Source organism: Fopius arisanus, unplaced genomic scaffold, assembly GCF_000806365.1.
Source record: "Fopius arisanus strain USDA-PBARC FA_bdor unplaced genomic scaffold, ASM80636v1 scaffold00066, whole genome shotgun sequence".
In the NCBI taxonomy this organism is placed as follows: Eukaryota; Metazoa; Arthropoda; class Insecta; order Hymenoptera; family Braconidae; genus Fopius; species Fopius arisanus.
This window is the reverse complement of record NW_011887805.1, coordinates 667,393-680,085: the sequence shown is the minus strand read 5'-3', so window position 1 is coordinate 680,085 and position 12,693 is coordinate 667,393. Positions and strand designations below refer to the sequence as shown.

The window sequence follows — 12,693 nt, the reverse complement described above, 5'->3', positions numbered from 1 at the left end:
CTCCTAATGAAATTTTATTATTGTAATAGTGCGTTATCCTAGTGGTAACGTGCTCGGCTAGCACGCCGACGGCCCGGGTTCGATCCCGCCGTCATTCATTTTTTTTTTTAAATAATTCCAATTTTTTCTTTTGAAAATGGCTAATCAATCGAAATATTGGTTAAAAACTGAATAGCTCTTCGATTGTCATGCTCCCCTGATACTTTTTAAAAAATTTCGAATTTTTCACTTTCAGTGGAAATTTCAGTGAATAGCTCTTCGATTGTCATGTTCTCCTGATACTTTGACAAAAATTTCGAATTTTTCACCTTCAGTGAAAATTTCAGTGAATAGCTCTTCGATTGTCATGTTCTCCTGATACTTTGACAAAAATTTCGAATTTTTCACTTTCAGTGAAAATTTCAGTGAATAACTCCTCGATTGTCATGTTACCCTGATACTTTTTCAATAATTTCGATTTTTTCACTTTCAGTGAAAATTTCAGTGAATAGCTCCTCGATTGTCATGTTCTCCTGATACTTTTACGAAAATTTCGAATTTTTCACTTTCAGTGAAAATTTCAGTGACGAGCTCCTCGATTATCATGTTCCCCTGATACTTTTACAAAAATTTCGAATTTTTCACTTTCAGTGAAAATTTCAGTGAATAACTCCTCGATTGTCATGTTCCCCTGATACTTTTTCAAAAATTTCGAATTTTTCACTTTCAGTGAAAATTTCAGTGAATAGCTCCTCGATGTTCATGTTACCCTGATACTTTTTCAAAAATTTCGAATTTTTCAATTGCAGTGAATACCTAAATAAAAAGTTGGAATTATTAAAAAAAAAATGAATGACGGCGGGATTGAACCCGGGCCGTCGGCGTGCTAGCCGAGCACGTTACCACTAGGATAACGCACCATTACGATAATATAATTTCATTAGTAGTATATATATTACAAAAGTATCGTTTTAAAAAATTGTTAATTTTTCAATTTCACTGGATATCTTTTCGATTTTCAAATATTCACTTTATAAACGATATTTTCATTAATTAGTCATTAAGAAAAAATAAAAATTAGAATTATTTTGAAAAAAAAAAATGAATGATGCTGGCATCGAACCGAGGCGGTCCGCGTGCCAGTCAAGCGCGTTGCCGAATAGACAACGCGCTCATTATAAAATTATAATTTTATTAGAAGTATATCTTCAACATATTGAATTATTTTTCCATGTGAAATTGCAGTTAAACAAATAGAAAACAAAAAGCATTCACCCCAGCATGGCGTGCGGCGCCCTCCCTCCCTTGGGGTGCAGTACTACGATGCCGCTGGGGTCACTCAAACTCCCAGAACTGAGTCTCTACTTCAGTCAATCCTCTTTGAGCGTACACATGAGAACGCATCCTTCGGCTCACCGTCACCGATCAAAGAAGATTGACTAAAGTTGAGACTGACTTCTGGGGGTTTGAGTGACCCTAGCGGCATCGGATTGGATTGGAAATTTGATTGGTAGGCGCAGATAGGCGCATGGGAAATCAGGAAAAAGAAAACAAGTCAATTTATGAAGAATCACATTTGAAATATATTTTTCATGAATTATCAATGGCAGCCCATAACCGCTCATCGCTGATGCAGCGGATATCACACTTGCATTCATAAATATAAATTAAATCCACTGTTAATCCTAATCACGAAATGATTTCGTTAAAAACTTTCTTATCCTACCGGCGATCTAGTGAATACTAGCGATAATTGATAATTTGCATACAAAATTACTTGGCTTCAACGTTTATGTCTGTGAAAAGAGATTTAAAAATATTATTAACAATCGGATGGCTATTTGCCAAGTAAAGACTGAATATTCATTTATCAATGGTCTCCTCATGCTCACCTTCATTACTACTGTGGTGAAGAATTGATTATTAACTCATTTTGGTACTGATTAGTATTGAGCATTGATAAAAAAAATTTCTTTGCCGCAACAACAAATTCTCCCTTGACAATGTACTGGGGTAATCCGTTGTTCGAACAAAGAGGAAGAATTAATTAACAAATCAGTCGCATCTTCTAATAGATAACTAACTTATGTTTGGTCGGTCAGGTAAAACGATTGATATTACGAGAAACTATGGAATAATTTTGCCACCGAAGTTTTTATTCGAATTCTAAATCCATACAAAAAAAAACATCAAAGGTCACTTGTTTCGTTTGTAAGGCCCCAAACTTCTCTCGAGACATTGAAAAGAATTTTTGGTAATAAGAAATCTTGGTTGGTAATTTTCTCACTAGAACACATCGAGATTGTTCCGATAGCAATCACGTATTCGAGTATACAATTATTTCAATAAAAATACAATTCAATAGTTAAACGGTAAAATAACTATTTAAACTAATCCTCTTGGACTTTAGATTTTATTGAATAGCTACGGGTAATTGCAATGAACACATGAGAATGTTTTAAAAAATATATTCACAACTGAAAAATAAATTCATTATCGGAGTCTCATCAGCGTCCATTAAAAAAAAACTCATTGACTTGGGATACTAAAAAAAAAAAGTGAAAAACCAATGCTAATATAACAATTCAGGAGTACCTGGGGTCCATCATGTACCTCTCAAGTTCGTTTTGCAGATTATGATGTGATTTACTGCGTCTGCTTGCCTCCCCATGACTGAGGACCTCCTGACCTCCCCTGAAACCTCCACTGGCTCCAGGATAATCAGGAAGTGGCGCCTGACCAGGCTGAAATTGCGAAAAGCTTTGGAGGATTCCAACAGATCTCGTCCATCCATCATAGCGTCTCTGCAACTGTTCCTCCTCACGCTGTTGTCTTCTGCTCTGCGAGGAGCCACTTTCAGTTGAATGGCTGTCCTCACTGGTACCTAATCCATGATCCCTCTCTTCAAGATTTGCCACACTCGCGGGACTCCCCTCAACCAATTTAGCTCCATTCTGATGGTAAAAAAGAGTGGGATGGGGTATAACATAGGGGATGGGCAATTTAGAAACGTCGAGTTGGCGCATTGACCTCATTCTCGCGTCCTTCTTCTCGTCATCGTCGTCGTGGCTAGAACACGAGCCAGGACCAAATATCGATAACAACACAGGGAGCAGAAAGAGCCCATGGAGAGCGCCCAGGAAGATCACCAGGAAGACCATCTTGAAAAAAACGAGGAATATGTATGTGCCGGCTAGGATTAGGGCGAGAAGTCCCAGAATAGTTGAAGCAGCCCCCTGAAGAATTGGCAATCCCAAACTATACAAGCACTCCTTAACTCTCTCGTCAGATCGCTTCTGCTTAGAGGACATGTACGCGTAGCAGATGTGTGCTGTAAAGTCGACGCTGAAGCCTATACACATAATCAGATTAATCATCGATATGCTGTCCAGGTTGACGTCCCACAGGGCCATGTAACCAGCCACTCCAGTTTCTATGGAGACGATGCAGAAGGCCACCCACAGGCAGCAGAGAATATTTGGGATGAAGATGAAGGAGATTATCATCATTATTAGAGCACCAAAGACCATGCACTGGATACTGGTAGGGAGAACAAGTTCAAATTGATCGAAGAAGACAAAATATGGATGGAAGACACTGGCGTTCAATGGAGAATTTTCACAAATCTTTCTCAATTCACGAACCATATCCTTTTCTTGATTGGTCCCACTGATGTTGACAGCTTGGATGAGAAATCTGCTGGCTAGTATGTGCTCCTCTAACTTGTCCAGGTGGACGTCGACGGTGGCTGTTGGCCAGTAGGATTTTAGAGTTTTGATAAAGTCTGCTTCGGTATTGAGGGTGACATTTAGCTCTTCGATGTTTGAGGCCGTGTACGATAGAAAACTTCTCAGCCAGTTATCACCGTACAAGGGCTCGCCGATCCATTTTGTCGCTTCTAGGCTGCGAGTCAAGTTCTCCATTTGGCTCTGGATTACTGGGTCACTGTAGTCGTAGTGTCCTGAGATAATTACCTGGAGACGAATGAATACTTCATTTATCCTATATAATTTATTCAACATCGGGATTGATATATTCACTCGAGAGATAAGTCTCTTTTTCAGAGTTTAAACAATAATTTTTAAAATTGCGAAAAAGTGCCGATAGTGCGCCAAGCAAACTCACTTGTATTCTATAGGGAAATTCTCGGAAATAGAGATCCTCTCGATCATAAAAAGTGATTGAATATGAATCCTCTTTCGATAGCTTTCGCCTGTCGAGCCCTTCCTTCAGCTGAGTCACTCCATAAACGGCTCCAACGAGGTATAAACCAAAAATAATGATGATGAAAATCTTGACTGGGCGACAATTCAAGGCCTCTGCCAAATAATCACGAAACCAAGTCATGCACCCGTGCTCTGGATTGTCCAAGGGATTCGCAGGATCCTCTGGATTCACACCTCCACTACAGAGAGCACGGTAAATCCAAGACCTATGACCTAAACAAAGATAGTGTCCTCGTTTGAAAAACATCGCATCAACCTTGATGGATATTGTGAAAATAATTAATATAAGTTGCCAGAGTGGTGGCACTTGTCGCCTATACTTTCCAACATTTGGATGCTCGCGTCACGTCAACCAATAAGGTCACAGAGACTGGGTGAAAGTAATGCGAGTCAGCGATTCCTTATGTAATTGACTGTGATCTAACAAATTAACAACAGCCCAAATGCGCAACTTACTACCGGGTTTCAAAAGTTAAGGGAATTCATAAGGTCCTGTTTGCGCCAGACGAAAAGTCAATTATCGGAATTTATCAAGACTGGTATAATAAATTGACATAGCCTGTGGTGCAACACAATACAAAAGGTGGATGAATATCAATTCATTTTAAGCAACAGAATTAGAGTGAATTTATTTTGAATTAGGAAATCTAATGAATTACTAGAATTGCTCAAGCGAAAATAACTTGATGAAATTATCATGCAAATTGATATTGGCATTTTCAAGTTTCGGTCTTCCGTGAATTTCATAGTTCGGCGAAACTGACTGTCTCGGTTGACAAAACGAAGAGAAAGTTTCTTGAGTGATTTGAAAAGTATGACTTACACTGCAGATGAAAATAAAAATGTGCCTTGGCTTATGCACTGTCGTTCAATTTTTATTGTTTTTATTGGCAATGGACTCACGTGATTTGGAAAGCGGCTGGACCTTACAGCACACAATACTGTGGCGATTTTGCTGCTCGCAGTAGCCACTGATGGCCACACAACCGCTAAAGAACGTCAGGTGAAAGAGGAACGTGAAAACCACTGCAAAACCTGTGACATTCAAAATATTGCAAATAATTCTCTCAATTACATGAGTCATCTCGCAATTTTTCGCAAATATTTTTTTCCGCACGCCAATTATATATATATATATATGTATAAGGAGATATATAAAGTTGGTAGCGTTGTGGAATCTAGTGATTGATATACCTGAATATATGCAGAATATCTGTACAGAAGGGAAAGGAGACATAATGCCGATGAAAAACGAAATCATGTCGGTTAGGGATGTAATTGTGATTGATACAGCAGCTTCACTCAATGTTTTTGCCATTCTTTCCGGCACTGGATCCAATATGTTGGTCCTCCGCCAGGCTGCGAGCATTACGAAAGTATCATCGATCCCAATTCCTATAACCGAACATAATAATATACATCTAAAACTTTAAACTCTTCATTCAATTTCATAGCGGAAGGGGACGAAAAAAGAAAAAAAAAAGACAAAATATTATGATTTTACGTGAAAGATGAAAGTTCCCAGGTGTTCCAACTCCCACTTTGATACATACACAATGACGCAATGATTTCTGAGATATTCCGTCATAAGCTTTGGGGGCTACAATAAATTCATTCCAGTGTTTAGTATTCAGGAGACCTGCGATCGTGACAAAGACGCGACATATACGTAAATTTCATTATCACTTGCAACAAACGTACTGGTTTATGCAAGACTTTGCATTTTCCTTCTCTCGGCGTGTGTAAAATACCAATCGGCTATCAATAGGGCAAATTTTGTATCGATTCGCGATTTTTTTAAACAAGTAGACAAGTAGACACAATTTTTTATTAGAAATATCACAGAGGAAATAAGAATTATATTTCGAAAGACCAAAAAAAAATAGAAAAATTTACCAATCATGAGGAATGGCGCAGCCAAGTTGATGCCAATAAAGTCAATACCAATGTACATGCACAATCCGAAGGCTGATACAGTTGCCAATGCTGCTGACAGGTTACCGAGGAGTCCAAGCCAGGGTTTGCTTCTCACCCAGTCGGTCATCATGCACGTAACCACGGAGAAAATACCCATCATAGCGAATGTACTTGCAAAATATGGGACAACTGTTTTGGTGTTGGCCTCGAGCTCAAGTTCTAGGGTCTTTGAAGCAAATCGAGCGACACTTATGTGTTTGAAGATTTTTTCGTCTTCGGCGTCACTCAGAGCGTTCAAAAAGGCTTCCTCCCACGCCCCTCCTCTATTTTCATCACCACAATGAATTTAAATTATTATCGATGATCGGGACTCAACATACATACATATGAGAAAAAAAAATACTCACATTAAATCTTGCCGTTTATTATCAACAGCTACGAAGTAGCCCAGTTGTACAGACGGCACAGAATCAATGGTCGAGTCTTCGGGGTTGATAACACTCCCACCGAAATAAAGTGGAAATATGTGCGAGTCCCAAGTGACTGGGTTAAACATCACTGGAAACGTGAGTTTCAATTGTCCAGTCTCCACATCCCTGAAAATTACTATTACCAATTTAGATCCATACGAATTATTCAATGAAAAAGACAGCTCGCTCATCACCGAGTAGTCGTAAGCATTGAGTATTTGAGCATTGATTTGAGTGAAAGCAGTACATACTCCATGATTAGATCGAGATTGAGGATGCTGTTGCTGGAGCACTCATCCTTGGTTCGTGCACAGACCTGCCCATATGTAAAGCTTTCGCCCTCGTAAACCGCTGTTGCATTTCTGATTATGCCGTCCAGGAGACGCAGCTCTTTCCACACTTCTCTTCTCAACATATTTTCGTTACCGTCCTTAGCAACTATTATCACGTGGCCGAATCGCCCTATCAAAGCGGCAATATATTGGTAACGTTCTGTGATTTATAAATTGACTGCTTACAAATTACAAATTTTGTATTTACCTGGTCTAGTGATTCTCGTGACATCGAAGTCATGACTGTAGTTTACCTTGAAGTGTTCCTCGACGACAGCTCGTTCGTATTTACCGGGTCCATTGATCGGTGAGAATAGATATTCTGGATCAATTTCATATTTGACTCTCTGATAACCGGTGATACAAATGCATGCCAATAACAGTGGAACTATGACAAAATATCCGGGATGTCGGCCCACTATGAGGCCAACTTTGTAAAACGCCCGATTCAAGAAGTCATCAACGATTGTAACATTGAACCTCATCTAGAATTGAAAAAATTTAATCAGCAACATATTTACCGAGAATCGGTTATTCCAAATAGATTTTTAATTGCGCAATGACTCGATAAAGTGATGATTGGATAAAAGCTCAAGGTTTTTTTTTCTTCTCGTGATTATGATTTCTACATGTATTGAGTCAAGTGTTTAATCACTAAGGTATGAATTCACTGCTCGAAATGCCAATACCGCGCGAGAATTAATTATGAATTTATTGCACATTGTTTGACGTAAATTCGAGACGATTGCAGAGTTTGAGTATTTGGTGGTGGCTTTGGCTTTATGAGGGAAGTCGTTGATTAAAGCTAGTACCGAGCCAGTCGGTACCAATTATTATTCAACTTGAAAAATCCAATTATCCAGAATATCTTTCGAGAATTTTATCACGATCTGCGGCATAATTATATGAGAAATTAATCGACGGCCAATTCGATTTCGAAGACAAATCATGCATATTTTCTTACATTTTGGAATTTTTTAAAGGGACATTACCCTTTACCGTCAACCGGGAATGTAATTTATTTCTTTTTATAGTCCCAAAGTTTTTTCTATCTACTTTCAATTGTAAATTTGACAATCCATGTTTATGCCAAACTGATATCCTGCAAGGTGGCCTGAGAAAAAAAGTGCAAGACCCTTATAAAATCAGGAAGCATTGGCTCGACGCACTCCAGGAAATGAAAGAGCAATTGAGTGAATTTCGTAAGAATCTTTTGTCAATTCATCATCGAGAAGTAAAGGTCATCACCGATTTTCGTTGGGGCGAAGAGAACCGGTCCACGATGATATATGTGTATGGAGAAAGTTATGTCTTATGTGTTATTGGGTAATATTTTTTGATATGTCGCCATTATGAAACAGCTTTGTGATTTTTTTGTAATTCCACTCGTGATTCGATAATGTCTCCTCGAATAATGTTTCAGTACTTGTGTCATTTTTGTCCTACTTTTGGTAATTGTCGAAATTATTATTACTCTCTACTTATTACGTTTATCGCCCTCCTAATGGATGTGTCACTATTAAAATTGTTGACCAAGTGTACACACTGAAGGTGAAAATCGTAAACTTTTACGGATTTGCTTAGTCCTTTGGACTTTATCATCTGGAAAATTGCTTAATTTTTTTAAGGGTCTTTTTTACTGTCCACAGGCTGCACTTGATTGCTCATGTTTGAATATTATTATTCTTTCGTCTAAAAAGTTAATGAACCTATGAGGATCTCCATTGTCAAATATATGAAACCGTGAATTTTTATATATTTTTAAATACTCTTGATATAGAAGGTAAGAGATGGTGAAATGTTTTTTTTTCTCTAAAAAACATCAATGGAAATGATTACGTCTGTCATTTTTCGTTTGCGAAAGTTAAAAATTTCTGAATTAGTTTCCCCCATAATAAAATCAATATACGGGGAGAGAAAGTTTCAATAAAAATGACGTGAAAACCCCGTAATCTGACTCAGAGCGATGTTGATGCTTTCATGTGTTACTGCGTGTCTGATTTTCCATTGCCACTTTGAGTGTTAAAAATGGGAAAAATGAAGACTGATTAAATTGATCCCATCACATATGTACACGCTTCAAGCTCCCCGGAAGAGTTAATTTAAAAAAATAACAACTCCAGAAATTTTCTCAATTTTCTTGTAAACGTTTGGAGAAATAACAAATTAAGTTTTCTCTTCATGGAACCCTAATAAGACTTTCCACCAATCCCTTAAATTCCAAAAAATTGCCAACAGTTAAGGACTGGTAATCAATTTTCTTGAGTCATGAATCATTTTTAGGGTAGGGTCAGGTATGTCGACAACCCAAAGCCACAAAACCTCAAATTCAAAACTTGAAGGCAGGGGAATGATGCAGGAAAAAAATTTCGTGTTTTTAGTGAATTCATTCCACGCTGTTGCCGGAAGCCAATCTGATGGATAATCCACAGATGACAATTAAGCCCAGAATAATTGCTGAAAACCGTTATTTTTGCACAATGAATTGCAAAATAATACATTGTCTAGAATGATGGGGTTTCGTAAGAGTAAAAGCAATTTTCGTCTTGTGGATTATAATAAAACTCTCTCTGTATCTGTGGAGTCGATGACTTCCGCGTTTCGACCAAGTGTTATTGAATCGGGACATAAACATTCACGCCATTTCAATACATTGCTCTGTCAAGTTCATTGTGCGAGGCATTTTGTGATGTATCGATGAACAGCTGGTAGCACACCAAATGAATCATTATTTGTTTCTAGTCAGGAGACCATACTTTTTATTTGATAAGCGATATTGCTGGTCGCGCACGAGAAGATCTGGAAAGCCTTGTCTCGATTTAGCAATCCAGTGGATAATCCACTTCCAACTGTACCTAACCCGACGCATTCCCCACATTTTTTTTTTCTTCCAGTGATATCTTCCAATGAAATTCATCCCATCATATCCATATCTATACCCATAAATTCTCCATTGCACATCATCAAAAGGTCAATCTCAAAAAAATTACTGCTAGAACAATTATTTAATTCAATGAAGTCATTGAAATTTTTTAGCCGTACTCGTGCAACTCTGAATGTCAATGAAGAAAGATACTTCTTGTCACAATTGACCGAGTCTTTACTCTACTATCATTGGCATGAGAAATGTAAAAAAATCTCCGATTCAGATTGATGAAAAAACCTTGATATACTTTCGCTTTTCCTTGGTGGAGTCAGTCAACTTAGAGAACTATTGATCTATTCATTCGTGCTGGATTTTTTTTCGTACGTGGTCAAAGGGTCGAAGATCATATTATTGCGACAGGCAATCCAACTTTTGATATTGTCGTGATTGATTGGTGATACAAGGTGCATGTTTTATGTTAGAGTAGTTATTCTGCAGGTGAACGTTGTTGATTCAAATTATTGCGATGATTATTCAGAGGAATAATTATTATTGCTTTCATTCTGCTTGTTCTCATTGTTTTTCATTGTTATGACTTTGTAAACTGTTAAAGAATTTTGAATGTAAGTTTTATCACTTTTCTTCCGAGTTCTTGTTGCTTTACAGTCGCTCCGAAAATTATTGAAAAATTATTATTGAAAAATCAAAATTTTATACTCCAATGGAGGGAAAATGTAAATTTAGAATTAAACTATTTCATAAAAATTGCTGAAATTAATTAAAATTACAATAATCAATTTCTCCCGAATCGAATTGCCTAAGCCTGTTTTAAAAATACCATGAAAAATGTCCCCGAAATTCCAATTTTTTTCTTTTCGAACAGCGGAATTGACCACGTGCTTACTATAGTACGAAAACATTTTGCAAGATGGAACTCGAATGTCAGTTCGAGTAAGAGTATTACTGAGTGCAAGAAAACTATAGTAATTTCTCCAATTGAAATCGACGAAACGCATCGTTCCTCACTGCTCAACTGCTCCTGTGGAGCAGTTGAACATTAAACGAAAATATTAATGTTTTGCAATATAACAAAGTAATTTCTTGAGTAATGGTCGACGTAACGATTCGGATTATATCAGACTGATATCCTCTTCCGGTTCTGAAGCGTGTGAATAATTGCCGCGGAGATAACGAGATGATAATTCGATCAAATATCGGGATCATGAAAAGCAATGGTTTCCAATGGGAAAATGAGATTTCATGACTCGAGAGGTAGTCGAGTATGAAGCGAATTAATGGGCTGCGATGAATGAAAAAAAAAAACAAAACTATTTCGAAATTAGGTACTCAGTGGAACAATTATTCGAGAAATTGGATAACTCTTCGCGATGGAAATGCATTCAATTTTTGTGACGATTTTTTCTTGGATAGTCGAAACTATTCAATCATTTTATCTCGGATTTGTACTTATAGCCTGGATATTTCATAGGCGTTTTTCATTTTATCTATTGCAAAATTAACCATTAGGTTCAGTAATTGTGCACTGTGAATAAATCGTCAATATCACATTCGAATAAAAAAATATCATGAGCATTTTCAAATATGTTGCGATTTTTCTTCAATTTTGAAATATTTAATAAAAATTAGCCTGGAAAAATATTTGCCCATCTTATTTTATATGTTTATGACAGATTTATTGTTATACCAATTTTCAAGAGAAATTTCAATATGCTATTTTTACCTTGATTTTTTTTTGTTGTTTCGTGTAGAACCCGAAGAATTAAAAAAAAAACAATTCAGCACCACGAGAACGAGATAAATCCCTTATCCAAAAAGAACTGAAGTCGCCGGCATTTCCTCACTCCTCCCAGGACACTATTTTCCGTAAAAAAAAAAGAGATGGTTCACCAGTGGCGGCAACTTTTCGACTGCTAACCCTCGTTTGTCTTTCTTTTGGAAAATGTTCCACCGTACGACGGAAATTCGGACGTTCGGATGTCTACGGGATCACTCGTCACGTTTTGAATAAGAATTTTGCGGGAAAACGTTAATAACTCCCGAGTGGAAATATGAAATATTTGTAATTTAAAATGGTCTCGTTATTTGATTTGGAAGGGAAGTCTTTGGAGGGATGTGATGTCTTTCAATCGATCCCGTAAGTTGGACTGACTCTCGATGCAGTTCACCGAGTAGTCCCGCCGACTTTCGCGGCTACTTTATGATACGAAGAGTATTCGAGACCAGTCGAGGTGGTGGACGTTGTGGGAGTGGGGTTTTGGGTGATTCTCGTTCTGCAGGATGGGGGAACTTTTATTGAATACTAACGGGGATAATAATGCTCGGTGTGTACCATACTTATTCAGTTTGGTACATCCTTCCTAGTTCACTATATTTAGATTATTTATGATACGGGCGAAGGAGGTGGAGATGTCAATGTGCTCATCATTTTTTGTTATAAATATATATCATGATCAAGCCTTTGTTTGTGTCTGAATTTTCGATGGCGATCGAAATGTAATTTTAAAAAGATTGCAATTGAAGTATGTATTTTGTCGTTTCCTTTTACAATTACAATCTTTTAACTTGATATATGTTTTAGTTCAAAACTTGAATGTTTAAAAATTGACACCTGCAAAATATCGAGTGTGAACTCATTGAACATTCTCTCACATCTTTCATATCTTATACGTCTATAGGTAATCAAATCGTGCACATGGGCATACTCAACTGGTGCGTAGAAATATCCTATTATGAAGATATTCGAAAACATTTCGAGTGGTAATTATAAAAAAGATGCTGGAGAAGCACGCATTGGGCGATAGTCGATGGAATGTGAACATCAATCATTCATATTGATCGACTTGTTTTTTCGCACACTTGATTATCATTAACGGATGAAGAAT

General features: G+C 37.4%; 1 protein-coding gene across 1 annotated transcript; it reads right to left on the bottom strand.

The window, feature by feature from the left end:
* Positions 1-1,579: 1,579 nt before the first annotated feature.
* On the bottom strand, positions 1,580-11,994 carry Ptr (Patched-related). The gene is made up of 9 exons (XM_011309400.1): positions 11,532-11,994; positions 7,133-7,409; positions 6,844-7,054; positions 6,530-6,718; positions 6,102-6,445; positions 5,400-5,600; positions 5,109-5,240; positions 4,105-4,418; positions 1,580-3,953 (listed from the first exon to the last, which is right to left on the bottom strand). The coding sequence occupies exons 2-9, from the start codon at positions 7,407-7,409 to the stop codon at positions 2,565-2,567; spliced, it is 3,057 nt and encodes a 1,018-aa protein (XP_011307702.1). The 5' UTR covers positions 11,532-11,994; the 3' UTR covers positions 1,580-2,564.
* Between the last annotated feature and the right edge of the window lie 699 nt (positions 11,995-12,693).